A 27,255-nucleotide genomic window follows, 5' to 3' on the forward strand; every position below is an offset into this window, starting at 1 on the left:
AGCTGTCAAATAAAACCTTTTTAAAAATAAATATTCGTGGGGCACCTGGGTGGCTCAGTGGGTTAAACCTCTGCCTTCAGCTCGGGTCATGGTCTCAGGGTCCTGGGATAGAGCCCCCCCATCGGGCTCTCTTCTCAGCAGGAAGTCTGCTTCCTCCCCCACCCCACCCCCCGCCTACTTGTGATCTCTCTGTCAAAAAAATAAAATCTTAAAATAAATAAATAAATATTCGTTATGAAACACATTAAGGACTACAGAAAAAAAAAAAAAAAAAAAAAGGATCAGTCAGCTGTGTCCCAAGAAAGGACAGAGAGACCAAATCTACACACACGCGACTTTCTGGGTTGACGCATTTTACTACTCTCTCGGCCTTTACAGGAACTATTCTCCCACCCAGAACATCTCCATTTTCATGTAGCAACTCTTCAGACGTCACCTTCCCCAGAAAGCCTGGTTCAGGCGCCCCTGTCCCTGGTCTTTCTGGAAGTAACTGTCCAGTAGTGTGTCTCTACCGACTAAAAGGCCACGGCACTCAGCACTCTATAGCCTCGCCCAGCCCTGCGTTGATGCGGACCTCTGTGTTTTAAAACATCCGGAAGGAGCCTCAGTGGCACAGGCGGAGCCTCCAAACTTTTCTGAGCTCTCAAAGGTCGGGTTTCCTCGTTAGGGACGGGGCCAAGCACTTTACAGCGCTCTCATTAGCCCTTGTTCCTCCAATGAAGGCGTGGCCGCCTCACTTAGTTGCACTTACTTAGACCCAGGCTCTTCATTGGTTCCTTTTTCCAGCACTCTGATTGGTTTATTTTCCTCCTTGGGGCGGGCCCTCCAGGTGTGACTAGATTCTCATTGGCCTCTCTTCGTCTGATGTCATGGACCAGCGCCCGTCGCTTTCGCTGATACGTCATTCAAGGGCGCCAACCCCGACAAGACCAGAGAGTAGACCGCGGAACTGGAGGAGGCCGCTGAGCCGAGGCGGTAGTAGTGGCGACAGCGACGGCAGCAGCGATGGCCGGGGCGGGGCCGGCCCCGGGACTCCCGGGTGCAGGAGGACCTGTGGTCCCAGGCCCTGGCGCCGGCATGCCGGGCAAGAGCGGGGAGGAACGCTTGAAGGAGATGGAGGCGGAGATGGCCCTGTAAGGCCCGCGATAAAAAGCTGTCCCAGAGTTAGAGCCACCGAGCCCTGGAGTCTCCAGGCCGAAATTTAGCCCGCTATGGCTCTTTCATGGGGAAATGGGACTTTTGGGATTGTGGGGGAGGGAGTAAGAAGAGGTTGGCAGGGGTGAAGGCGCTATCGCGGTATACCCAGCGTTTCAGAATTAATGGGAGGTCCTGAGCTGTGATGTCTGTTTTGCCTCCTCAGGTTTGAGCAGGAAGTTCTGGGGGCTCCGGTAACCGGCATCCCAACTGCTGTGCCTGCGGTGCCCACGGTCCCCACGGTAGAAGCGATGCAGGTCCCAGCAGCTCCTGTGATCCGCCCAATTATCGCAACCAACACTTACCAGCAGGTACGGCTGAGCCAAGGCATATAACTCAGAGAGCACAGTGCCTTGAACACAGTGTTTGTATACAAAGAGCTGTTGACATGTTGACTTATTGATTAACATGACAGATGTGTTTTATGTGTCAGGCACTGAGAACACAGTAGCCACTAAGCAAACAATATCTCTGCCCTTTGGGAGCTTATTTCTGGAGCATGTTATCCAGTAGAACTTTCTGTAATGATAAAAATACTCTGTATCTATTTAAAATTTACATTTAAGTTAAATAGTTCCTCAGTCTTATTAGTTACATTCACCTGCTCAATAGCCAGCTGTATGTGACTAATGGAGAGAGACTACTAGAAAGAAAACAAGTAAATGAAACTTGTTCATTCTGTCAGTAATTGTTGGGTGCCTTCTATGCATCAGGCACTATTCTAGGCATTAAGCACATAGCAGAGAACAATACAGAGAAAAACAGTCACTACCTTTTTTGAGGTTTACATTTTACTGGGTGAAGACAGGTAAAGTAGAGTAAGAAAGGAAAGGTTTATCAGTGTGTTGAGGAAAAGCCTTTCTGAGGAGGTGACAGTTAAGCAAAGATATAAAGGACATGATAGAGGGAACCTTGGGGATACCTAGGGGAAGAGCATTCCCCGCAGAGAGAACTGCGAGTGCAAGGGCCATGACACAGGTGACATGTTCAGGGGGCAGCAGAGAGAACAGTGTGGCTAGAGTAGAGCAAGCAAGCAAGCAAGAGAGAGAGAGAGATTGGGAGGAGATGAGGACAGAGGGGTGATAGAGACAGACCTGGTAGTACCATGTGGGCTACCATAAAGACCTTGGTCTTTACTCTGAGATGGGATGCTTTTGAAGGATTTTGAGCAAAGGGGTAATATGGTCCAACTTAGACATTAACTAATTATGGCTGTGTTTGGAGAACAGACTGTAGGGGGCTGGGACAGAGTCAAGGAGACTGAAGAAGAGGCTACCATAATCATCTAGGCAAGATGTAATGATGGCTTGGACCAGGGTGGTGGCATGGGAGATGAGAAGGACAGGATGGACACAACTTCAGATAGTGCTAAATGCATTGAGGAAGATGAAACAGGATAACAAGAAAAGTTGCAACTGAGAGGGGTTAAGGACAGCTTTCACTAGTGGAATCCCAAAAGCCTCCCTGAAAAGTGACATTTTAACTTAGACCTAAGGTTGACAGATAGCCAGCCCCACACAGAATACAAAGAATAAAACCCCTGGCCTCCCAAGGTGAGCCAGCCAGCGAAGCTTGTGGGCACTAAATCAGGCCCCTCACCCCAATTTCCTTCCCAACAGGTCCAACAGACTCTGGAGGCCCGGGCAGCTGCTGCAGCCACAGTGGTTCCTCCCATGGTGGGTGGACCTCCTTTTGTGGGTCCAGGTAAGTAAGGAGTGGTGGAGGAGAGGGAGCCAGGGGATCAATCAGAGTAATAAAAAGGGATGCCTGGGACACTCCTCCCACAATCCTTGTCTCTTTCCATTCCAACAGTTGGCTTTGGCCCTGGTGATCGGAGTCACCTGGATAGTCCAGAGGCTCGAGAAGCTATGTTCCTGCGTCGAGCAGGTAGGTCTGGGCCAGGAATCCCACCTTAACTAAGCACTCTTGTTTTGACGACTACAGCATCTTGCTGACATCATTGTACTAACTCTTCATTTCATCCCCATTCTGACATTACCATCTTCCTAAAGCACAAACCGGATCATACACTTAGGAGTTTTCCCTTAGTAAGGCTTCACTTGATCATTGCAAACCAACCCCCATATTGTTACTCCTAATCCCTACTCTTTGCTGTGTTTCTCCATGGTACTTAATGCCCTGTAACAAGCTATACATATCATTTATTACGTTAATCACCTTTTGTTTCCTCTAAAATATAAGATCTATGAGGAACAAAAGTCTTATGCCTGCCACATTGTAAGCAGAATGTGCTATGTGTGGATGGGGTAAATAAACCATCAAATAAACACCAAGCCCCTCAGCTGGCAGTCAAGACGCTGCATCCCCTAGCCCCTTACACAGATATCCGCATACACTCCCCAGAAGTCCTAGGCATTGCTAGAATGTGCCCACAATGTTCTTGTTGACCTCCCTTCTGTCCCCTGCTGTCATTCAGCTATAATCTTCCAAAGCCTATTAACTAAATCAGAATCAAGTTAACTAAATCTATCCTCTCCACAGGTCATTCTTACTTTTGTTGTCAAGGTGACGTTTATATACACATGGTCAATTTTTCTAACACGACTTCCTGATATCTATGAAAAGAATACATGTTCTTCTTTTTTTTTTTTCCGGATTTTTTTTTTTTAATTTATTTTTATTTGACAGAGATCACAAATAGGCAGAGAGGCAGGCAGAGAGCAAAGGAGGGAAAGCAGGCTTCCTGATGAGCAGAGAGCCCGATGCAGGGCTCGATCCCAGGACCCTGGGATCATGACCTGAACCAAAGGCAGAGGCTTTAACCCACTGAGCCACCCAGGTGCCGCAAGAATACATGTTCTTAAAGTTCTGGTACAGTCACTATTAGATCAAACTTACGTGTTGTGTTACTTAATTCCTTTTACACTTTTTTAATCTGATATCTGAGAAATCTTAACATCTCTTATTCTTTAGTATGGCTTTGATCAAAATGTACATCTGACCTAGTGACCCTGCCTAGTTACCAACCCTGCTGTGGCTCCCTGCTGCCCTCAGGAGGACATCCATGATCAGGCCAACAAGGCTATGCTTGGATGCCTGCTGACCTTTTGACCATTCTCTTACAATGCTCTCCAAATTTCAGCCTCTGTTATTAAAATTATACTGAATTGAAAAGGGAAAGAAAATTATTTGTAAATGTTCTCCTTGTCAGTAATCTTTACAGTCACCCTTTGCCTGACCAAAGGCAGCTGGGTCTTTATTATCCTTTAGGTTTTAGCTCATAGGTCCCTTTCTCTAGGAAGCCTCTAGCTGCCCTGGCTAAGTCAGAGGGCTTCTATGGGTTCCCACCACTCCCCAGGCTTCCCCTTCATAGTTCCAGTCACCCTGCCTGGGCTTTACCCCATCCTGGCCTTGATCACTCTGGGCTGTCACCCTCTGGTGATGGGTCTCTTCCCTCCTGCTCTGGACCAGGAGCTCCCTGAGAGCCTTTGGTCCTTTGGTGTGTCCGTAATATTGTCCAGGACAGGGACACCCAGAGGAGATGCTCAGTGGTAAATTTTTGCTGAATGAACAAATGGAAAGACTCCTGCATCACCTAGAAGGTTCCCCAGACTCTTCTCCAGGATTTCTTGGATGCTGAGGTACCCACACACACACACCTCACCTCAAGTGCCCCGGTCCCCCATGACACACACCCCCATCTCTCTCTCCCACAGCTGTGGCCCCTCAGAGGGCCCCTATCCTGCGTCCGGCCTTCGTCCCCCACGTGCTACAGAGAGCAGGTGAGGGGGCCAGGGTCATCATCTGTGCCACATAACTTCCCTCTTAAATCCTCCAACTCCCCCACTAACACCCTGACAGATTCTGCTCTTTCTTCTGCAGCAGGTGGTCCCCGCCCCATGGCCCTGCGGCCCCCTCACCAGGCCCTCGTGGGTCCCCCTCTGCCTGGCCCCCCGGGACCACCTATGATGCTGCCACCGATGGCTCGGGCCCCAGGGCCCCCCCTGGGCTCCATGGCTGCTCTGAGACCTCCGCTGGTAAGTGTGGACAGGGAGCTCGTGGCCAGAGGTGTGACGGGTGGAGAGATGCTCAATCCTGGCTTAATGGGCCATGTCTGAATCTTCCTTCTCACTCTCTGACTCTGTCTCTCACTATTTCTTTTTGTGGCTAAATCTGTTTTTCTTTCTTTTGTGAGGAAAGTAGAGAAACACATGCCTTGGGTTGTTTCTGTCCCTATATCTCTATTTTATGACTGTCCCTCTCTGTTTTTCTGTCCTCATGTCTCTGTCCTTGTGTCTGTCTCTGACTAGAGATTCCTTTCTCGGTGTAGGTGTCTCTTGTCTGCTCTCTGGCCTCAGACCCTTGCTTTGTTGTACAGGATGGGGGTAAGGTCTGAGCCTGGGAAAGGGCACTCTTCATTGTCTCCCTTTTCCACAGGAGGAGCCAGCAACACCTCGAGAGCTGGGACTAGGCCTGGGGTTGGGCTTGAAAGAGAAGGAAGAGGCAGTGGTGGCAGCAGCAGCCGGGCTGGAGGAGGCTAGCGCAGCTGTGGCCGTTGGGGCAGGAGGTGCCCCCACCGGCCCTGCGGTCATTGGGCCCAGCCTGCCGTTGGCCCTGGCCATGCCTTTGCCTGAGCCCGAGCCCCTGCCCCTCCCGCTAGAAGTTGTACGAGGCCTACTGCCCCCACTGCGCATTCCTGAGCTCCTGTCCCTGCGTCCACGACCCCGGCCCCCACGGCCTGAGCCACCACCTGGCCTCATGGCTCTTGAGGTAAGCAGGGAGCATAGCAGCTGGGGATGGGAGGCAGGTAGAACAGGCAGGGAGGGCAGACAGGAACCCATGATCTTCCACACCCAGAAACACATTGTAGTCCTGTACTGATGGAGGTAAGAGGGACCCAGGAAATTGGAGGGGCTAGGAGGACATGGGGAAAAGGAGACAGACACAGATACTTCACATTCAGAAGTACATCCAGCTCTTTAATTATAGAAGCAGGACAGTGAGAGGCATAGGCAGGTGGGGAAGGTTGAAGGGGACACATGGGTCCAGGAGACTTAACACCAAGCCTTTCGCGCCCCATCCCCCTTTCCTCTACAGGTCCCAGAGCCCTTGGGTGAGGACAAGAAGAAAGGAAAGCCAGAGAAATTGAAACGCTGCATTCGCACAGCAGCTGGGAGCAGCTGGGAGGACCCCAGCCTGCTGGAGTGGGATGCAGGTAAGGGGCCCAAGTGCAGGGCCGGGGATTGCTCAGTCAAGGACGCACCAAGGTCTCCTCCTTGGGGCAGACACAGGGAAGGTAAACCAACTCACTCCGCAACTGCCGCCTCTCTGTAGGGCAGGCCCTGCTGTCTGCCTTCCTCATGGAGGGCTAGGCTATGGTTCTGGGGGACAGGCCCTCACCTAGCCAGTGAACAGAATTTCATAAAGGCAACTGATACCTAGGACTTCCTGAACTGTTTTATTCATGAGAGGCCTGGCTTGCTAAAGGTAAAGGGAATTTTTTTTTTCCTCTCAACTTCTTATGAAAAATTTTAAACACTGGGGGCGCCTGGGTGGCTCAGTCAGTTAAGCCTCTGCCTTTGGCTCCAGTTCATAAACCCAGGGTCCTGGGATCAAGCCCCACATCTGGCTCCCTGCTCAGTGGGGAACCTGCTTCTCCCTCTCCCTCTGCCTGCCACTCCCCGTTTGTGCTCGTGCTCTCTTTCTCTTCCTCTGTCAAATAAATAAATACAATCTTTAAAAAAAAATTTTTGAAACACTGAATTACGCAGTGAACAGTCATGTATATCCGCCCCTACATTCAGCAGTGGCCATTTTGCTGTATTCACTTTACCTTTCTGTGTGTATACATGTTTTTTTTGGATTTTGCTCAGTCATTTGGAGCAAGTGATAAATGAAGTTATCACTTCACTCCTAAATACCTCCTCATTCATCTCCTAAGAAAAGTGACAGTCTCTTTTATATCATAATATCGTTAACATTCCTAAGAAAATGATCATTCTGTGTTATCTCATATTCCCTTTATGTTTAAATTTCCCCAGTTGCCTCTAAACCATCTGTTGCAGCCATCTTTGCCGGTGAATCAGGATGCAGGCAATTTTTGGTCTCTAGATTACCTTGTAATGAGAATGGTCTCTGTACTACCACTTTGTCTTGCGTGTAACAGTTTTTTTTTTTTTTAATGTCCAACCTAGTCAGTTTGTAGAAGACCCCTCCCTCTGAGTTTATCAGACTATTTCCTCTTAGGGGAGCCTAACTTATTCTCAGAGAGTGTCCCTAATCACCACAGAAGCTGTGGGGCAGCCACAGTGCTAGCTGAGGAAATGGACCTGCCTCCCATCTGAGTCCTTGACTTATGCCTCTTTTTTGAGAATCGTCCACCTTCCCCAGGCCAGGGCATGGCAGTGTCAGCCTAGAGGTGGTCAGGGCATGCTATAGACCCTAATTCTGTGATCTGGGCAAATCACTTAGCCTTTCTATCCGTCTTGCCTCACTCTAACAAGGGGATAATAATAGTATGTGCCTTGTTGGGGAAGGGATGCATTGGGCTTGAGTATATTCAGTCTGGCTCATGCCCAGCCCAGGGGAGATGCTCAGGAATGGCAGCTGAGGTCAGCCTTGGAGAAGGATCAGACAGTGTATTCATGTTTCGGAGAATTAGAGTGGACTTTGCAAAGAAAGCCAACGGGTGTAAGGAGCCTAGGGGATATCCATGGGGAGATGTCCAGGAGACCAAGGGGTGCCAGGAGCTTAGAGGAGAGGCCAGGGGTAGGACAGAGTTGGAGCCTTCATCATGGCAATGGGTGAGATGGCCCTGGGGTGGGGAAAGGCAGTGCAGGTAGTTAAAAAGTAAGGACTCTGGAGCCAGGTGCCTGAGGTCTTGTCCTAGCTCTGCGACTACCTGGTTGAGTAACTTTGGGCAGGTAACGTGACTGCTCTGTGCCTCGGTATAAAAGGGCCCATTGGGAGTTCCAGATGTCTTAAAACCTCACGAGTACTTAGCAGACAGTCTAGTGCAGGGTAAATACCATACAGATTTTGGCTGTTATTACAGAGAGGGCCCCAGGCCAAGACTGCTGGGAATACAGAGGGAGGGGGGCTTGGGGGATGCCTCCAGAGAAGGGGAGTTATTTAAGTAAGGCAGACACAGGACCACGCATCTGCATCTTCTGACCTCCTCTTTCCCAACCCCAGATGACTTCCGGATCTTCTGTGGGGATTTGGGCAATGAAGTGAATGATGACATCTTAGCACGCGCCTTCAGCCGCTTCCCATCCTTCCTTAAGGCTAAGGTGATCCGAGACAAGCGCACAGGCAAGACCAAGGGCTATGGCTTCGTCAGCTTTAAGGACCCCAGCGACTACGTGCGCGCCATGCGTGAGATGAATGGTGGGTGAGGCCTCTCTCAGGGACCAGGGGTGTGACGAGCATCTGGCCTAAGCCTGACCCCGAACCTGACCTTGAACCCCCCATTCCCACAGGGAAGTATGTGGGCTCACGCCCCATCAAGCTCCGCAAGAGTATGTGGAAGGACCGGAACCTGGATGTGGTGCGCAAGAAGCAGAAGGAGAAGAAGAAGCTGGGCCTGAGATAGGGTCGGTGGCCGGGCACCCGCTCCCTCCTGGCCGGGCGCTGGCTCTTCTCCCCATTCTCTCTGGAAGACCCCCAACTAGCCACCCACCCACCCTCCCCAAAACCAGTTTCAATAAATTTACGTTATTTCTGTCCCTGGCTGGGCTTGCAAGCACTCTTTGGGGAGCAGGGCTTGGCATCCCCAATCTGGGAATAGTGATTAGTAGGGAGCTTTGAAAGTTTACCTGGACAAACATGCAGATGGACATCTTTCTGTCCCTACTGTGCTCCCATCACATCTTCCTGAACCCTCTTTTAAGTGCATTTTGAGTACAGCCCGTTTGACAGAGGAGAAAGCAAAGGCTTATTAGAGTGAGGCCACAACCAAGCCGAGACTCAGTCCAGTTGTCTTCCGACTCCAGCCTGTGTTCTCAGTACCAAGGTAGGGGGTCTTCTGGGCCCTGCCCTTCTGGAGGTCACAGCCTTCCAGGCTTTCATCCATTCAGCAAACTCACAGAAGGCCTAGCCAGTGCTGGGGACATGGTGACTGAAACCATCCTGGACTCTTCCCTCAGAGCTTGGTCCAGTGGCGGCAGATAGGCCCATTGCAACATGGAGTGGTTAGGGTTGGGGTGATGGATCTCAGAGTGCTGACGTGGGAGTCGGGGAGGGCTTCCTGAAGGAACTGGCCACTTCTGAGTCTGTCTCATGCTCTTCCTATCATTCTTGCCCAGTCTCTGAAGTTCTCACCTTCTGGTCCCTGCCCCTGCCTCCTTCAGACCTCCAGTCCACAGCATGGCCCTGTCAGGGTTCTTTCTAAAGTGCAAATCTGATGCCAGTCCTGTTTGAACTTGGTTCTGGCTTCTCAGGGCTCGCTGCTGCCTTCAGGGTAAAGTGCAAGCTCTTAGTCTAGTGTTCAAGATCCTGCTCGGACACTTCAGATAGGCAGTGTCAAGCTTGGACTTGACTTGAACGGGGAGAAGAGCCATCTGTATCCCTGAGACTGTTTTCCAGTTTCTTCATTCTGCCAAACCCCAGCCACCTTCTCTTGCCTTATGTCTGTGTGGACCCCCTCAAGTTCTTCTCTATGTCTGTTTTTCCCTGTGAGTGTCTCTGTGAGTGCCCCTCTGGTCTGTTTTTTTTGTTTGTTTTTGTCTCTAAGTGTCTGTCTCTGAGTCTCTGTTCTCTCTCTGCATCTATGGATCTCTCCTACCTCTCTTTTCCCAGCCCCAAGCTTGACACTGCCTATCTGAAGAAGTGTCCGAGCAGGATCTTGAACACTAGACTAAGAGCTTGCACTTTACCCTGAAGGCAGCAGCGAGCTCTGAGAAGCCAGAACCAAGTTCAAACGGGACTGGCATCAGATTTGCACTTTAGAAAGAACCCTGACAGGGCCATGCTGTGGACTGGAGGTCTGAAGGAGGCAGGGGCAGGGACCAGGCAGAGGAGGGAGACTGTGTGTTTCAAGCGTGGGGAGGGGATGAGGGTCTCCCAGGGACATAGCCAGCAGAACCCTGGGTTGAGAGGGGGCATGGGAGGAGGAAGGAAACAATGCCAAGACCTCCCTGGGAAGCTGGTCGCCCAGGAGAGGTGTCAAGTTACCTCTGTTCCTGCCTTCCTCCCTTATTGCTCCCTCTCTGACGTCACATTTTCCAGTCTGGTTAGAAGGGTGAAGGCCTCCCTCCCTCCCTCACAGGAAGTGCCCTTCAGCCCCCTGCCACCTGGGCTAGACAACCCAGCCCCAGGACCGGTCCCTACCCCCACATCACTAGCCCTTCCCACTCCTGACCCCCTCTGGTCACTTCAGTCACAGGAACCAGGGAGGAGATGGGAAGAGGGAATGACTGCAGAAAGGAAGCTTTTTTTAAAATTCAATTAACATATAATGTATTACTGGTTTCAGAGGTAGAGATCAGTGATTCATCAGTCCTATATAATACCCAGTGCTCATGACATCACATGCCCTCCCTAATGTTCATTACTCAGTGACCCCCATCCCCTCACCCCTCTCCCCTCCAGCAACCTTTCAGTTTGTTTCCTATGATTAAAAATCTCTTATGGTTTGTCTTTGAAAGGAAGATTTTAAATGTGTGCATTTAAGTCCTCCTGAGGAAAGGGAGAAAAAACTCAACCGTTGGGTTGAGAGACAGATGGACAGAGATGGGGATGTAGCAAGCAGAGATGGAGAGATGGGGAGGGAGACAAAACTGGAGAGATGAGACCTGCAGGTGAAGGCAGTACAAAGGGAAGGGGCATGGGAAGAAAACCCAGAGACAACAATGGGGACTGAGAGATAAGGAGGTAGGGAGACAGATGGGGAGGGACTGGAACTTAGCAGGAAAGACTGGGCGGCAAGGCCTCACTGGGGTCAGGCCTGGTACAACAGAGACCCAGAGCCAAAGACACTAACTAGGGCAGAGAGCCATGGACAGACACACACACACACAGACAGGAGAAAGGCCAACTTCAGGGAGAGGAGGCCTGGGGCCTGTGGGGCTCAGTAGGAAACCCTGCAGTCCCCTGGGTTAGATAGATGGTGGAGCAGTGATGCCTGGGGGCTCTCGGATCCCCCGATGCTGATCCTGGCACCTCCCACTTGCTCACTCTGTGACCCATTAAGTGGCCCTCCCTCCTAAGGCCCAGTTTCCCTAATGTAACATGAACAGAAGAGCAGTACCCACACCGCCATCCTCCCACCCCTAGAATGCCAAGTAGTTAATGGTCAAGCAGGGTGAATACTGGAAAATGCCCATATCAAAGAGGTTCTTTTTAATGGCAAGTACTTAATACATACAGCAGGATCGGTACAACCACAGCTCTGAAGCCAAGCTGCCTGGGTTTAGGGTTACCAGATTTAGGAAATAAAAATACAGGGCAGGGATGTCTAGGTGGCTCAGTCAGTTGAGCAGCTTGTTTTCAGCTCCCTTCTCTTTATTTCGGCTCCCTTCATGGTGTCAGGGTTGTAATACTGAGCCCTATCCCCTCCTCCTTGGGCTCTGTGCTCAGCGGGGATTGTGCTGCTCTCTCTCCCTCTTCCTCTGTCCCTCCCCCTGCTCGCATTCTCTCTCTCTCTTTCTCTCTCAAATAAATAAATCTTTAAAAAAAAAATACAGGACACCTAGTTAAATTTGAAGTTTCAGATAATTTTTTAGAATAATTATGTTCCAACTATTGCATGAATGTATGTATATGTTACATGTATATGGGGGGGGTTCTCTGAATCATTTGAAGCAAGTAATACTTTACCCCTAAATATCCGTGTTCATTTCCTTACAGAGACATCTTTCCTACTGTAATACCATAATCACATCTAGGAAAATGAATAATTCTATATCACATATTCAGTGCATTCTCAAGTTTCCCCCATTTGTCCCAGACTATTACAGTATAGGATTCTGGAGATGAAGGGAAGTGAAAAGGAAGTCTGCTTCAATTTCCCCTTTCATAAAATAAAGACTAGTACTTACCTCATAAAAGGATTAAATGAAGGCCCATGGCATAGTTGGGGGCGGGCAACGAGCCCTCAATAAATATTAGCTATTATAATTACTCTGGTTATTGTTTACACTGTTTTGTCATCACGATTGACACTCCTCAAGAGCAGCACCAGAACATCCTCAAACCCCTCAAAGGGGATCCTGCGTTGGCTTCCCCCAACCATATTCCCCCACCCCGCCCCGCAGTCCCCCTACAGATTGTGACGTTGGCGGACCTGGGATCTGGCCGGAAATCCCCCTTCCTGTTGCAGATAAGCCTGGCGCAGCCCTGCTGACCCCAGACCCTCCCCCTCCCCACCACCATGTCGCAGGATCAAGTCCCCAAGACGGAAAACCTGTCCACCATCCCCTCCCCACGCCACGCTCGATCCCCATCACCCCGTAAACGCAGCTCCGGACCCCGAGTCTCTCCCAGCCCGCCGTTCCCCAAACTCCTGTCCAAGTCTAAGCCACCCCTGCGGCCCGACAGCTGTAGCTATCAGGAGGCAGGCGGCCACCCCTGAGGTGTGTGCGGGGCGGGGGGTGGGGGGGCTTGGCCCCGCCCCCCGGCCCTGCAACTCGACCCGGCTGCGACCCCCGGCTCTGACGTCTCGGAAAATTCCCCCCTGCCCAGGCTCCCCAGGGGAGGGGGTACATGGTATGAAATGGGGCTGAGACCCCTGGCCGGGGACAGAGAAACCCGCCAGAGGTGAGCCAAGAACTGGGGACTGGAGGTCTGGGGGCCCGGACTCCTGGGTCAGAGGAAGGAGAGGGCTGAGGTCTCTTACTCCTAGTCGGAAAAAGACACGGGAGGCCAAGATTCCAGGGTCCGGGGGAAGAAGGGAGCAAAAGGCCTGGACTCCTGGGTCTGAGGGAAGCAAGGGTTGGGGCCCAGACTCCAGGGTCCCTAAGTGTCCCCAGCTCAACCCTTGCCCCCTTTTTCCTCTCTGCCCAGAACATTCACAAGGAGCATCCATGGACCTCTGGAACTGGTCTGAAGCGCCTCCACAGGAAGTGCCTCCAGGAAATAGACTGTCAGGGCTGGGTAGGCTGGGGGGGCTGAGTCCCTGTGTGGGAAGGGTGCACAGGTGGGGGCCTCCGCTGACCTCGACCTGGCCCTAACCGCCTCATTGCCTGCAGAAGGAGCTGAACTCGGCTTTTATTTCCCCGAACTGGCGCTCCCAGGGGACACGCTGACAGCAGAGGCACGCTGGAAAGGTGGCTGTGGGCTGGGACTCCAGGGAGCTGAGGAAGGTGAGAGGCTGGGCTCCAGGGCCTGAGGGAGGAAGGGGGCGTGCCTGGACTCCTGAGGCTGAATGGGGAGAGGGCTGGCGGCTGAGTCCTGAGGCTGAAAGAGGACGAGGCCTTCTAGGTTTGAGTGTGTAGGGACTAGGGGGAATAACTCAGCCCCTGACAAATAAAGACTGCTGGGGTCGAGGGGGCGTCTCTAGTCGTTGCTCACACCCTTCCCTAAACTCTGTCCCTTCATTACCCATCGCAGGGCTCCCACAGCCGGACTGGAGCTCCGCGTTACCGCACCCAGAAGCTCCATGGGGAGCCGGTGAGTATGCGTGCAGAGGCGGGGTAAGGAGGGGTCTGGGGTCCTCCACCGTAGCTAGAGGTTTAAACTCCTTGATCTTTAAGGGGAACAGGGCTAAGACGGGAATCCCTCTGCCCTCGAGATGGCATAGCCTAGATCCGAGAGCCCAGGGCGCCAGGGCTGAGAGCTTAGACTCCAAGAACCCCCGAGGGGACCGGGAACCGGGACACCTGGGCACCCCTCACAGGGGGTCTCTTACTTCTCACAGAGCCCGCCCCTCAAGCTCTTCCGTGGTCGGGAGACTGGACGGACTTGGCTTGCAGTAGCTCGGGCCCTTGGAGGGACGTCTCCCAGGCCCTGGGCCCCGCCCCTCCCGGCCTGAGCCCCGCCCCCTTCGCTGGTGTGGAGGGGGCTGCGGGCCAGAACTGTACCACCTCCGGGGGAGGGACCAGCTCGTGGCCCAGGGCCCAGGCCGCCTCCAGCTCCACCAACTGGGACTGTTCTATTGGCCTCGACCGCCCTACCTACTGGGGCAAGGACCTCCGCGGGGAGCCGAGAGCGGGCTCTACCATTTCGTGGGATGGGCCTGCGGGCTCAGACTGTACCACCTCCTGGGTCTCGGGGCTGCATACGGACTGCACGACCACTTCAAAAGGGTACCAGACTTCAGATTTCACCACGTCCTCCGAACCAAGCCAGCAGTCGGGCGGCGTAACCTTGGCTTGTTACCCCAAAAATAATCATCGAGGTGAGAGGGTCCGCAGGACCGGAATCTAGTGAGGCAGGACGTAGGCGCGCAGGGGCGGGACCGGAACCTGAGAATGAAGGTGTGGGGCTTACTTACCTCAGAGCGGGAGAGAGGCTCTTAAGACCGTGGGTCCTGAGTGGGGAGAGGACTAAGACACGGTAGTCTAATAGGGAACAAGAGACTAGAACCTAGGTTCCTAGGTTAGGTGAGAGGAAAGAGGTGAGGGTCTGGACGCCTGGGTCACCAAGGTGTGGCAGCCAGTCTCCTCTAAGTTTCCGAGATGGGGACCCCGGCTGCGTGGGTCCCTGAGGCCGATTCTTGGGTTCCTTATATGGAGGGGATCTGGACTTCTGGGTCCCAAGTTGGGAAGATCTGGGCCCTTGAACCTTCGAAGCGAGGGAGGCCGGACCGCTGGGTCGTTTAAGAGACATGGTCTGGGGCTAGGAAACCTGAGTGTTCACCTGCCTGCCCTCCGCAGGTCCCATTCAGCTGTGGCAGTTCCTCCTGGAGCTGCTCCGAGACGGCGAGCGTAGCAACTGCATCCGCTGGACTGGCAACAGCCGCGAGTTCCAGCTGTGTGACCCCAGAGAGGTGGGGGAGCCTCCCAGATGCGCAAAGTCCCGCCCCGGTCTCCGCCCGTTCAATTTGGCGGGGCCATTCTGTTTGCCTAGTAGTTGGCCCCGCCCCCAGCTCGTACTCTTCTCTGGCTGCCTGGAGTTACCGCGACTAACTCGCGTCCAGAACCTACCCGAAACCGCGCGCCCCGCCCCTCCCGTCCGTTGCCGAGCCCCACTCCCTCCTGCCCTTTCAAACTAAGCCCGGCCTCTGTCCTAGGTGGCGCGGCTGTGGGGTGAGCGCAAAAGGAAACCGGGCATGAACTACGAGAAACTGAGCCGAGGTCTACGCTACTACTACCGCCGGGACATCGTGCGTAAGAGCGGTGGGCGCAAGTACACGTATCGTTTCGGGGGCCGCGTGCCCGGCCTGGCCTATCCGGACTGCGCCCGGCTTGGACCGGGAGAAACGATCCAATAAAACTATCCTATCAAACTAGTCGTGAGTGCTGCCTGCATTCTTCCCATGGATACTGACAAAACCCACTAGGGACCCTAAATGTGCACCACCACACTCACATCACACACACACCACAGCCCCCGTGTGATCCGAAGACACACCCAGACCCTTAGGGGACCTACTTGTGTGGTCACTGTGTGATGGGACTTTCAAAGGAATCATCTCAGTCCCTACAGGGCCTACTGTGTGCCTGCCTGTGCTGGGACTTGCAAAGGAATCAAACCCAATCACTAACTTTCGAGTTTACCTACCGTGTCCCTCCTGAAGACTCCAAAACACTCAAGACTCCAAAACAAAACAAAACAAAACAAAACAAAAAAAACAGTTTATGTGCGTCCTTTCAGTGCTTGGGACCATTAAGGAATTTGGCCTAGGGTTTGATCCCCCAAACTACCTACTATCTTCCCACTCCAAGCTGAGGGAGATAGAACTCCAGTCTAGACCCCAAGGAGAGCTTACCGCTTTCTGGGAACCACTGAGCCCCTAAAGAATGGTCCTCCTATGGACTGACCAGATGCACATTTTAAATATCTGATCTGGGACAGACTAACCAAGGAGGTGACCTGAAGGAGGTGAGGGAGGGAGCCAGCTTTAGAAAGAGCATTGCAGACTCCTGCCCCACCTGCGCCAGCCTTCCGCAGGGCACACACAGTCCTGCGCGGCCGCTCCCTCCGCAGCATGTTGCGCGCCGCTGCGCTCGCCGCCGCCGGCCTCGGCCCCGCCTGGGCCGCCGTCTCCTGTCGGCCGCCGCCACCGAGGTGGTGCCGGCCCCCAATCAGCAGCCTGAAGTCTTCTACAACCAGATCTTCATAAACAATGAGTGGCATGATGCTGTAAGCAAGAAGACATTCCCCACCGTCAATCCATCTACTGGAGAAGTCATATGTCAGGTAGCTGAAGGAGACAAGGAAGACGTGGACAGGGCAGTAAAGGCTGCCCGGGCCGCCTTCCAGCTGGGCTCACCCTGGCGCCGCATGAATGCATCCGACAGGGGCCGCCTCCTGAACCGCCTAGCAGATCTGATTGAGCGGGACCGGACCTACCTAGCAGCCTTGGAGACCCTGGATAACGGCAAGCCCTATGTCATCTCCAACCTGGTGGATCTGGACATGGTCCTCAAATGCATCCGTTATTACGCTGGCTGGGCTGATAAGTACCACGGGAAAACCATTCCCATCGATGGGGACTTCTTCAGCTATACCCGCCATGAACCCGTTGGGGTGTGTGGGCAGATCATTCCGTGGAACTTCCCGCTCCTGATGCAAGCCTGGAAACTGGGTCCAGCCCTGGCAACTGGAAACGTGGTCGTGATGAAGGTAGCCGAGCAGACTCCACTCACCGCCCTCTATGTGGCCAACTTGATTAAGGAGGCCGGCTTTCCCCCTGGCGTGGTCAATATTATTCCTGGATTTGGCCCCACAGCTGGGGCTGCCATTGCCTCCCATGAGGATGTGGACAAAGTGGCCTTCACGGGTTCCACTGAGGTTGGCCACCTAGTCCAGGTTGCTGCAGGGAGCAGTAACCTCAAGAGAGTGACCCTGGAGCTGGGGGGAAAGAGCCCCAACATCATCATGTCAGATGCAGACATGAACTGGGCCGTAGAGCAGGCCCACTTTGCCCTGTTCTTCAACCAGGGCCAGTGCTGCTGCGCAGGCTCCCGAACCTTTGTGCAAGAAGATGTGTACGCCGAGTTTGTGGAGCGGAGCGTTGCCCGGGCCAAGTCTCGTGTAGTTGGGAACCCCTTTGACAGCCAGACTGAGCAAGGGCCTCAGGTGGACGAAACTCAGTTTAAGAAGGTCCTTGGTTATATCAAATCTGGGAAGGAGGAGGGGGCGAAGCTGCTGTGTGGTGGAGGGGCGGCTGCTGACCGTGGCTACTTCATTCAGCCCACCGTGTTCGGAGATGTGCAAGACAGCATGACCATCGCCAGGGAGGAGATCTTTGGGCCAGTGATGCAGATCCTTAAGTTCAAGACCATAGAGGAAGTCATTGGGAGAGCCAACAATTCCAAGTATGGATTGGCTGCAGCTGTCTTCACCAAGGACTTGGACAAGGCCAATTATCTGTCCCAAGCCCTCCAGGCAGGCACTGTGTGGGTCAACTGCTATGATGTGTTTGGGGCCCAGTCCCCGTTCGGTGGCTACAAGATGTCTGGGAGCGGCCGGGAGCTGGGCGAGTACGGGCTGCAGGCGTACACCGAAGTGAAAACGGTCACGATCAAAGTGCCTCAGAAGAACTCCTGAAGAACTGTGCCGACTCCCTCATCCAGCAGCGGAGGTCAAGGACATCAGCAGCAAAATCAAGAAGAATGACCCTGGCACACTAAAAGTCTCGAAAGAGAAATTTTCTCCCAAAATCTCTTGATCAAGAAAGTCTCAGAATTTGAATTGCTAGATGGGAGTGGGTGTGGGGCAAAGAGTATGGGAAAGCTTTTTACATGCCAGCAGTACTGCTAGTTCAGGCTGGTTTTTCAAAACTAGATTCAAGTGTCTTATCCTGTCCATCGGAGAGACTTCTGTAACTTGTGTCAATGGGGAACAAAAAGCCATTGTTTATACTTGTACTAACAAGTTGGGCAACAGCTAGTACCTTCCTCTCTATTCTGGACTAAAATTCATTAAAAACAATGCTGCTCTTCAAAAAAAAAAAAAAAAAAAGAGCATTGCAGACCAAGGGGACAGTAAGTGCAAAGGCCCTTAAAGGAAAGTCAGCCTTCAAGTTTAAGGAGGATGAGGCCAATGTGATTGGAGCAGTGGGAGTAAAGAAAAGGAGGATAGGAAATGAGGGTATAAGAGAGGCCAAACTGGGGCACCTGGGTGGCTCAGTGGGTTGGACCCCTGCCTTGGGCTCAGGTCATGATCTCAGGGTCCTGGGATTGAGCCCAGGTTCTCTGCTCGGTGGGGAGCCTGCTTTTCCCTCTCTCTGCCTGCTGCTCTGCCTACTTGTGATCTCTCCCTCTCTGTCAAATAAATAAATAAAATCTAAAAAGAGAGCCCAAACTGTGCAGGTCATTTGTAAGGACTTTGGCTTTTGACTGAGTCAGACAAGACCCAGGGAGAGGGTTCTAGGCCAAAGGGAAGTGATCTCACTGAGGTGTTAACAGGGTCCCTCTGGCTGAGTGGACGATTGTGGAGAGCAGTGGGGAAACCAGGAGGCTAGGGAGTGCTCTACTGCAATACCCCAGGCTAGAGGTGCCTGTGGGTTGAACCAGATGTTGGAGAAAACTCTGTATATATTGCTAAGACAGAGCCAACATGATTTTTTTTTTTAAGATTTTATTTTTATTTATTTGACAGAGAGAGATCACAAGCAGGCAGAGAGGCAGGCAGAGAGAGAGGAGGAAGCAGGCTCCCTGCTGAGCAGAGAGCCCGATGTGGGGCTCGATCCCAGGACCCTGAGATCATGACCTGAGCCGAAGGCAGCGGCTTAATCCACTGAGCCACCCAGGCGCCCCACCAACATGATTTCTTGATAGATCAGCTGTGGGGTATGAGAGAGCAAACTCTGTGACCGGAAGCATAGATGTGTCACTTTCTGAGATGGACAAATTTCTGCCAGACCCAAACTTTTATTCTTAACCTCTCCTCTCTGTGATGCAGGTCTTTGGTTCGACTCCTCAGGAACCCAAATCTGTGTTAATTTGTGCCTTCTGAGGCTTGGGGAAAGAAGATAATGAACAGGGAGGTGGAATCTGGGTATTCATCATAATGCGGCAAATGACCGTGGGAGAACAACTGGTTCGATTTCAAACCCCTAACAACTGATCCCCTAATAAGCATAAAGAGTGTAAGGATTCTTGTATTTTATTCAGTGATGCTTCCCCAGGAATTACAGAAGTACGTGGCACACTGTAAGCGTTCAATAAGTAATTCTTGCATGAATAAGGATACTTCTGCTGGGATATTTTCCCCAGGCCCACTCTGCATTTAGCCCCAAGAACCAGAACTCCTTCCCCAACGTAAAAACCCTAAAAAGATAAGAATCGGTAACCAGGAGTCTCAAGCCCCACCCGAGACCTTCGAAGTGCCGCGCAAGTTCACGATTGGGCCGAGAGTGATAATGAACAGGCATTCAGCCCAATAGGGGTTCAGAATTCGCCCGGATGGGCGTGGCCTTAATGGCTTCGCGGACGGCCTCCGAGGGCGCTCTACCCACGCGGAAGACTCGAGTTTACACCGCCTCAACCCGCTTCCGGCCGGTCTTAATTCCGCTTCCGGTCCGACTCTGGCGTCTTTGCTGAGGGTCACATTGAGCTGCGAGGTGCTGCTGTGGTGTGTTTAGGTAAGTGTCGAGGGCTTGGGAAGCTGGGACCCTATCCTGGGGAACTGAGGAACCGGACCGTAGTTTCCCCGAGAATGAAGTGAGTTTCTGGCCCGCGGCGTCCGGCCTTCCCGGTCCCTGGGGTTCTGTCCTGTTAGTAGTCTTCTAGCTAACGATTATGAAGCTCTTCCTTAATGCCAGGTAACAGTTCAAGTGACTTTATTAATTCATTTGGTCTTCCCTCCAGCCCTATGAGGTAGGGCCTGCGACGGTCCCTTTTTGACAGAGGAGCAACTGAAGCTCCGCGGTATTAAGCTACTTAGCGAGTGCTCAGGGTTTGTGTTCTGTAGTTCGGACTGTAGTGCCCTCAGTCACTAGGCCGCAGGCTTGGCCTCCCGTGGCCTGCCCGGGCCGCAGCCTAGCTCCCTGGTTTCTGGTCCTCGTTCCCGCTTGGGCGTTGGAGGGGCCTCAGAGTCCTCCCTGAACCACCCTTCCTCCCAGCCCCCTCCCCCCTAAACAACTCCGAACAAATCTTTTGGGTCCCCCTCCCCACGCCCCTCTACAGACTCCACACCACAGACTCCGCTGTGGTGCCCCATATCTCCGCCACTATGTTGGATCTCTTAAATTTAACACTGGCCTGCTCACTTCTTTGTAACCCCGTTACTCCTTGAGTCCTCTGGGATAGAGGCAGTTTCACATTCCCTGGCGAAAACTGCTGCGTGTCACCTTCTAAAAGACTTTATAACAGAGGTTTTTAACTCTGGGTCTGCAAAATCAATAGAATGCAAGGTGTGCTAGGACTTGAATGGGGAAAAAAATTAGATTTGTATTTTTCTTAATCTGTAATTGAAATGTAGCATTTCCTTCAGGTAGAAATGGAGGCAACGACCTTAGTAATATTAGCATCATCTGTGACTTTGTCAGCAATCAAAAATCACAGGTCAGGGGCGCCCGGGTGGCTCAGTGGGTTAAAGCCTCTGCCTTCAGCTCAGGTGGTGATCCTGGGATCCAGCCCCGTATCAGGCTCTCTGCTCAGCAGGGAGCCTGCTTCCCACACCCCCGCCAACCTGCCTCTCTGCCTACTTGTGATCTCTGTCAAATAAATAAATAAAATCTTTTTTAAAAATCATAGGTCGTCTTATATCGCATTATGGTTGCAGATGTCACAATACATTTCCACTTACGGTACTTCAGAATTGCGGTAGTCAGTAAATCCTCAGCTACATACAACTGGTGTTTTTTGTGATCCTCTGCAGTTTTTCTAATGCATTTGAAAATATTCTGAGGGAGGGTCATTAGACCCCTGAGGAGTTGATGGCACCACAGAGATGAAGAACCTCTGCGGTGTAGGTTCTGTCAATGATTCCGGCCCCTCCTTCACTTGTATGACCTTGGGAAGTCACTTAGACACCCTCTCCCTTGTCTGTGAAACAGTGATAGCAATAGTTGCTACCTTTTCGAGTGCCTGCAGGAGTAAAGTGTAGACCAGTGCTTGGCCCAGACTAAGCCCTCAGTGAATGTTAGCTGGTGTTATTTTGGGATGAATAAGGCCTGATTTTGCTAAGTAGATACTTACCCCCTTCCACCAAGCCCTGCTGTAACTGCCACACTTCGAAGTGTGGATTTGCCCCACACTTCACCTCTGTGTGTACATGTTGAGAGGGAGAAAGAGGTAGCTTGCTCCCGCCTACCTACTCCATTTTCCTGTGTCTGGGTGGGCTGACATCCCCATGCCTGGGTCCCCTAGAATGTTTGCCAGCATCCATTCTCTTTGCCTCCAAGAGTCAGCACCATGGCAGAAGACATCAAGACCAAAATCAAGAACTACCAGACTGCCCCTTTTGACAGCCGCTTCCCTAACCAGAACCAGACAAGGAACTGCTGGCAGAACTACCTGGGTAAGCAGGGCGCGGGGTTAGGAAGGAATGTAGAACCTTTTCCTAGTCCCACATTTCAAGGTGCTTACCTGTTGCCTACTCGTCTAGGGGATCTATACATCCAGGCCTCTCTTGGTCTGGTCTGGACGTCCTACCTTGCAGTATCCATGCCCCTCTTCACAGCTGTGTTCAAGATCCAAGGTCTGGGCCAGGGTCACAAACTTTGGTTCCTTCGATTTTTTTTTGTTTTTAAGATTTATTTGTGTATGAGACATGTTAACATATGTATAAGAAATACATAAATCATAGTACAGCTAAATGAGTAATACTTAAGTGGATCCCTATGTGTAACTATAACCTGGATAGAAATTTAGATCCTTTCAGCATTCAGAGCTTGCTTGCCTACCGCACGCCCTGTCTTAAACACAACATCATACGCTCCGCACTGGAGATGTTACCCTGCCAACTGAAGGCAGTCGCATTTTGGTTTTATCACTGCTTTTAGGTTTGCCTCTTGATGAACTTGACAGATACTTTATATATTCTCTTTTGTTTGGATTTCTTCATTCAGCAGCTTGAAAGATTCATCCTTGCTATGGCGTGTAGTTTGCTCATTTTCAGTGCATATAGTTTTCCATAATTTATTCCCAGACACTTGTGTGCTTTCCAGTTTGGGGCTTTTATGAATGAGGATGCTAAAAATGTTCTTATAAATGTACTCCGACATCCAGGCGAATGCTTTTCTATGTAGGGAACATGCCCAGGAGTAGAATACCTGGAGTATTTTTTTTTTAAATTAATTGCCTACTTTAAAAAATCAGATTATCTCCCTCCTGTCCTCCTCTATAGGATGCCAGCATTTTAGCCCCAAGATATCTTCCCCTTCCCTTGCCCTGGTTTTGGACTTCCATAATCCCCACATGTGCCCCTGTTGCCCCCTCATTCCAGACTGCAGAATTTTCAAGTCAAACAGTAGTTGTCTAGGGGTTGCAAAATCAACTTAGGGAGGCCTGTCCAGCCCTTTTCAGTATATCTGTAGGCATAGACATTCCTTGTGACACTTATTTTGTAGGTGTATGTGTGTATATAACTGGTTGTGGAAGTAAAGATGATTTCTGTGAGATTTGATCAAAAAATGTGTTTCGGCCCTTGGCCCTGGCTGACCCTGACCTGCTTTCTCTGCAGACTTCCACCGCTGTGAGAAGGCAATGACTGCTAAAGGGGGCGATGTCTCCGTGTGCGAATGGTACCGGCGTGTGTACAAGTCCCTCTGCCCCATATCCTGGGTACGTGCTGCCTCCTGGGGCCCTGGGACATGGAGTGGGGTCTCAGCAGAGGAGTATGTTAGCTTGGTGGAGCCTCATCTGGGAGAGGCAGAGGGAGGACGGGCATTGTGCTGTCCATGGGACTCGGCCTTGTCCTCCTTCTGGAATTGCCTCCCTTCCCTCTTTTCACTGGTACTCACAACCAGGCAGGGCTCTCGCCCAGGGCAACCAGGGCCCTCTCCTTGCTACATCCATCTCGCCCATGCACCCCATGAATACATACACAGTGCCAGCTCCCCGCCCCTCTGGGGCTCACCATCTTGTGCAATTCTGTGCCTTTTTATTATGCACATTTTCAAATTATACATAAAAATAGAATAATCCAGTGACCTCCCCCCCATTATACCCACTACCCAGATTGAATAGTTTCAAGATTTTTGTACATTCCCATCATCAGTCACCTTTTCTTCTTTGCTGAAGTGTTCTGAAGCAAATTCCAAGCATGTCTTTTCATCCTTACCTACTTCAGTGTATGTCTCTAAAAGATACAGACCCACTAAGACAATTAGTCTGTTTAGCCCTGATCTGACCAGACCTTTTGTCACCATTTTACACTCTCTGCCATACACTTTTTCAAATGAAGAATTTGTGTTTAACTTTGTACTGTTTAATCAAAGCAAAGATCCCATTGGCTTCAAGAAACATGGAGAGATGGTCATATAAAATTCCAGAAGTGAATGTAACCAGCATGCTAATTTCAGAGATGTAAAAATGAAAAATCCTGTGTCTCAGAGATATGATACAGTACAAGTCATAGTGCTCATTTAAAAAACAAAAACAGGGGCTCCTGGGTGGCTCAGTCAGTTCAGCATCCGACTCTTGATTTCGGGTCAGATCATGATCTCAGGGTTAAGAGATGGGAGTCCAGACATGTGCTCAGCAGGAAATCTGCTGGAGATCTTTCTCTCCCTCTCCCCCTCCTCCCATTCAAGCAGGCTCTCTTGCTCTTTCTCTCTCTCAGATAAGTAAGTCTTTTTAAAAAAATGTGAGCAGTACAGCAAAATAAAAGTAGGAGCCCTTTTGGGCTTCCCAGCCCTCCTTGCCTGAGGTAACTACTTCTAGCTCATTACCTTTTTTCTTTGTATAAATTAATCATACAGAAATCTGTGGAGCTTTCTGTGTATGGGTGAGTCATACTGTATAGTCTTTGACTACTTTGACTTACCAGTGTGTCATGGAGCCTTTAGGCCTGCCTTACTTGCTTTAGTAACTTCCATGTGCTTTTATTTAGCTGATTTCCTTTTGATAGAGATGATGATCTGATTTTTTTCAGTATATTTGAAGCATCCTTGATATGTGCCTTTGGAGCTTATTTCTTTTTTTTTTTTTAAAGATTTTATTTATTTATTTCACAGAGAGAGATCACAAGTAGGCAGAGAGGCAGGCAGAGAGAGAGAGAGAGGAGGAAGCAGGCCCTCCGCTGAGCAGAGAGCCCGATGCGGGACTCGATCCCAGGACCCCGAGATCATGACCCGAGCCGAAGGCAGTGGCTTAACCCACTGAGCCACCCAGGTGCCCCTGGAGCTTATTTCTTGAGAACAAACTGCCTTAATGCAGTCTCCCTCAGCTTGCCTGGTTTTCCTCCCCCTCTCTGGCCACACTGTCTCAAGTGTCTTTAAGTGCCCTGTGCCCTTCCAGGATTTCCCCTTGTCCCTGGGTGATCTTGAGTAACCTGATGTTGTAAGTACATAACATCCCTCCTCCAGCCTCAGAGCCTGCATTGGGTGCGTGCTGGGCTGGGTGCCAGCAAGCATGCTTCTAGTCCCAGTGCTGCCCTATACCCCATTCTCTGGGACCTGGGCCTGTCCTTGCCTTGGGAGGATCAGATTGTGTGGTTCCTACCCTCCAGTGCCCGCAGTGTCCCCATTGTTAGGGCTTACAAATGTATTCTGCAGTCCCCTTTGTACTGGCTGCCCTGGCTTCTTTATTTCAAAAACTTGGTGAAGTAAGAATTAAAAAAACCTTTTTTAAGATTTTTTTTTTTTTTTTTTTTTTTTAATTTGAGAGAGAACACCAGCAGAAGGGGCAGAAGGAGAAGCCGACTCCCTGCTGAGCTCCCACCAGGGGACCTGATAAAGGGCTTGATCCCAGGACCCTGTGGTCATGACCAAGAGTCAGAGGCTTAACTGACCGAGCCACACAGGCGCCCCTTTTTTTTCGATTTTTTTAAGTGACACTTTAGTGTACGATTCCATTGCAGGAAATGTTTTCCCCTCTATTGGAATGGTTTCCTGAGCTTCCACCCCATGAAGTGGGATTATTGGGCAAAGGGAAATATGGATCAGAGCAGCCTGACTCTTTAAAAAGAGACAGAGAGGTAAACCCAGCGAATGAGAAATTCACACAGAAAACTCTGGACTGTGGACAGTACAATTCCAATGCTAGGGACTCCAGGGGAACCCAGGCATGAAAAGATGTCCGTCCACATTGAAGTCATCAGGACAAGACAGCTTAAAACAGCAGAGAGATGCTTATTTTTACCTTGCAGTCTGGTGCAAGAATTATGAAGGTTGACTGTGCTAAATGTTAGTGGTTCTATAGATTGATGTCATTTTGGCAGGATCTTTCAAAATGGAAAAAAAGAAAACCTCTCCAGATGTGGCAGTTTTACATGTAGACGTCCTATGAAGATGCTTGTGTCCAAGGATGTGTCCATAGCAGAGTTATTTGTAATGAGGAACATTCAGAAACAGCCCAAGTTAGATAAATGGTGGTACACTTATCTTGATCTCTGTGACCGAATACAGAAGGTGCTCTAAGACTTGGGGGAAAGGCAGTAGCAGGACCAGCTACATAGTATGGCCCAGCTTGTGTACATGTTTTTCAGAGTAGAGCGAATCCATGATGTGTGTGTGCGTGCGTGCCTGTGTATATGTGTGTGTAAATAGACACTTAACTGTGAGCCAGCTACTTTGTAAGCATTTTCTATCCTATAAGGGCAAACATGCTAAAAAAAAAAAATGGGATGAGATGGATACCATTTTCACTATTCTTATTTTACACAATTGAAAACTCAGGCCCTGAAAGGTTGAGGAATTTGCCCAAGGTCATAGAGCTAGGAAGTGATGGGGCGGGGATTCAGTCAGTTTTTCTTATCCATGCTTTTGTCTACTGCCTCTAATGTAGTCTTGTAAATGTGAGTGGGTGTGTCTAAATGGATATGCTTCTGGCTGCCTGTACAAGGGTCTACAAGTTGCCGAGTGTTTCTTCTGGGGAGTGTTAATGGTTGGATACGGGCTTTTCCATCATTGTTTATATGTGTGTATACGTAGTGATCAGCAGTAGGATCATACTCTCTATTCAGTTTTGCATCTTTTTGCACTTGACTGTACATCTTGGAGATCCATTTGTGCTGGAGCATAGATCAGCCTTTTTTGTCCCCCGCTCACAGCTGCCTGGTATTTCTTCTTTCCTCTGTTCTGCCAAACATCATTGAGTGTTAACTCGGGGGTTCCCGAAACAGGGTACAGCCACACTCTTGAATCTCTCTCTGTACAGTCCTGCATCTCCCTAAGGACAGCCCTACAGTGAATGTGGGACTTTTGTGCTTGTTACTCGCCCCCCTCCAATGCCCTACCCCCTCAGTGTGTCAGTTAGTTGACAGTGATTCTTCTCTTTCTGGGTCACTGCTGATTCTCTCACTCCTGGAACAATGGCAGTACTGGCCTTCCTTGTTGACCATCTGAACAGGTGGGCAAAGTTAGGAAGACAGGGTTCACCCGTCTGGTTTCCCCACAGAGGAAGGAAGTAACACTGGCTGTTTTTCCTCAGGTGTCGGCCTGGGACGACCGCCGGGCAGAAGGCACATTTCCTGGGAAGATCTGAACTGGCTCTGCCCACGTCTCCTCTGTCCTCCGTCCTTCTCCCAGGGTGGTGAAGGGGGACCTGGATGCATGGTGATCCCCACCCTGGGATTCTGAATCATGGCCTAACTAATAATAAATACTCGTTGGAAAAGTGTAAGACTGCGTATGTGTAAAAGAGCCAGGTGATCGGGCATGAAGCTGTGGTGGGAATTAATACCTTGACCAGTAAGAGGGGCTTCAGGCTGATTGGTTTTTTTCTGTTTTGTTTTATGTTATTAAAATGACCACCTTATCTATACCAGACACTAGAGTGAGCGAGAGAATAGTCTCAAACCCCTGGATGTGTTGAAATTTATCTGTATGTTCCTCTTTATTTACACAATTTCAAAAAACTTCTTGTGTAATTTTTGAACCACACG

At 50.8% G+C, this 27,255-nt stretch overlaps 4 protein-coding genes across 8 annotated transcripts; all 4 read left to right on the forward strand.

The window, feature by feature from the left end:
- Positions 1-905: 905 nt before the first annotated feature.
- RBM42 (RNA binding motif protein 42) lies at positions 906-8,886 on the forward strand. 4 transcript variants are annotated; one of them, XM_047709562.1, is made up of 10 exons: positions 906-1,133; positions 1,361-1,505; positions 2,814-2,898; positions 3,007-3,081; positions 4,872-4,937; positions 5,017-5,192; positions 5,593-5,925; positions 6,253-6,370; positions 8,350-8,544; positions 8,637-8,886. In XM_047709562.1, exons 1-10 carry the CDS (start codon positions 1,006-1,008, stop codon positions 8,747-8,749), a joined length of 1,434 nt encoding a protein of 477 aa, XP_047565518.1. In that variant the 5' UTR covers positions 906-1,005; the 3' UTR covers positions 8,750-8,886. The 4 variants fall into 4 exon arrangements, with proteins under 4 accessions (XP_047565518.1, XP_047565519.1, XP_047565521.1 ...); XM_047709563.1 differs by having other exon boundaries at positions 5,038-5,192; XM_047709565.1 differs by lacking the exon at positions 4,872-4,937.
- A 3,590-nt stretch (positions 8,887-12,476) lies between these two features.
- ETV2 (ETS variant transcription factor 2) lies at positions 12,477-15,544 on the forward strand. 2 transcript variants are annotated; one of them, XM_047709598.1, is made up of 7 exons: positions 12,477-12,912; positions 13,159-13,248; positions 13,344-13,457; positions 13,705-13,764; positions 14,012-14,491; positions 14,970-15,082; positions 15,326-15,544. In XM_047709598.1, exons 2-7 carry the CDS (start codon positions 13,179-13,181, stop codon positions 15,524-15,526), a joined length of 1,038 nt encoding a protein of 345 aa, XP_047565554.1. In that variant the 5' UTR covers positions 12,477-12,912; positions 13,159-13,178; the 3' UTR covers positions 15,527-15,544. The 2 variants fall into 2 exon arrangements, with proteins under 2 accessions (XP_047565554.1, XP_047565555.1); XM_047709599.1 differs by having other exon boundaries at positions 13,347-13,457.
- A 684-nt stretch (positions 15,545-16,228) lies between these two features.
- On the forward strand, positions 16,229-18,101 carry LOC125088409 (aldehyde dehydrogenase, mitochondrial-like). The gene is given in 2 exon segments (XM_047709532.1): positions 16,229-16,283; positions 16,286-18,101. Coding segments are annotated over 2 exon segments (1,563 nt in total). The 5' UTR covers positions 16,229-16,243; the 3' UTR covers positions 17,809-18,101.
- Positions 18,102-19,689: 1,588 nt separating this feature from the next.
- Positions 19,690-26,993, forward strand: LOC125088465 (cytochrome c oxidase subunit 6B1). The gene is made up of 4 exons (XM_047709670.1): positions 19,690-19,846; positions 21,611-21,726; positions 22,891-22,991; positions 26,802-26,993. Exons 2-4 carry the CDS (start codon positions 21,621-21,623, stop codon positions 26,853-26,855), a joined length of 261 nt encoding a protein of 86 aa, XP_047565626.1. The 5' UTR covers positions 19,690-19,846; positions 21,611-21,620; the 3' UTR covers positions 26,856-26,993.
- Positions 26,994-27,255: the final 262 nt, after the last annotated feature.

This window comes from Lutra lutra, chromosome 17 (genome assembly GCF_902655055.1).
Source record: "Lutra lutra chromosome 17, mLutLut1.2, whole genome shotgun sequence".
Lineage (NCBI taxonomy): Eukaryota > Metazoa > Chordata > Mammalia > Carnivora > Mustelidae > Lutra > Lutra lutra.

What these genes read in the sequence shown, in the direction of transcription:
- RBM42 (XM_047709562.1), top strand. Translation starts at nt 1,006, where the DNA reads ATGGCCGGGGCGGGGCCGGCCCCGGGACTCCCGGGTGCAGGAGGACCT. An exon ending in CAACCAACACTTACCAGCAG is followed by an intron (nt 1,506 to 2,813) that starts GTACGGCTGAGC and finishes CCTTCCCAACAG; the next exon opens with GTCCAACAGACTCTGGAGGC. An exon ending in CTGCTCTGAGACCTCCGCTG is followed by an intron (nt 5,193 to 5,592) that starts GTAAGTGTGGAC and finishes CCTTTTCCACAG; the next exon opens with GAGGAGCCAGCAACACCTCG.
- ETV2 (XM_047709598.1), top strand. Translation starts at nt 13,179, where the DNA reads ATGGACCTCTGGAACTGGTCTGAAGCGCCTCCACAGGAAGTGCCTCCA. An exon ending in AAATAGACTGTCAGGGCTGG is followed by an intron (nt 13,249 to 13,343) that starts GTAGGCTGGGGG and finishes CATTGCCTGCAG; the next exon opens with AAGGAGCTGAACTCGGCTTT. An exon ending in ACTCCAGGGAGCTGAGGAAG is followed by an intron (nt 13,458 to 13,704) that starts GTGAGAGGCTGG and finishes TACCCATCGCAG; the next exon opens with GGCTCCCACAGCCGGACTGG.
- LOC125088465 (XM_047709670.1), top strand. Translation starts at nt 21,621, where the DNA reads ATGGCAGAAGACATCAAGACCAAAATCAAGAACTACCAGACTGCCCCT. An exon ending in CTGCTGGCAGAACTACCTGG is followed by an intron (nt 21,727 to 22,890) that starts GTAAGCAGGGCG and finishes CTTTCTCTGCAG; the next exon opens with ACTTCCACCGCTGTGAGAAG. An exon ending in CCCTCTGCCCCATATCCTGG is followed by an intron (nt 22,992 to 26,801) that starts GTACGTGCTGCC and finishes GTTTTTCCTCAG; the next exon opens with GTGTCGGCCTGGGACGACCG.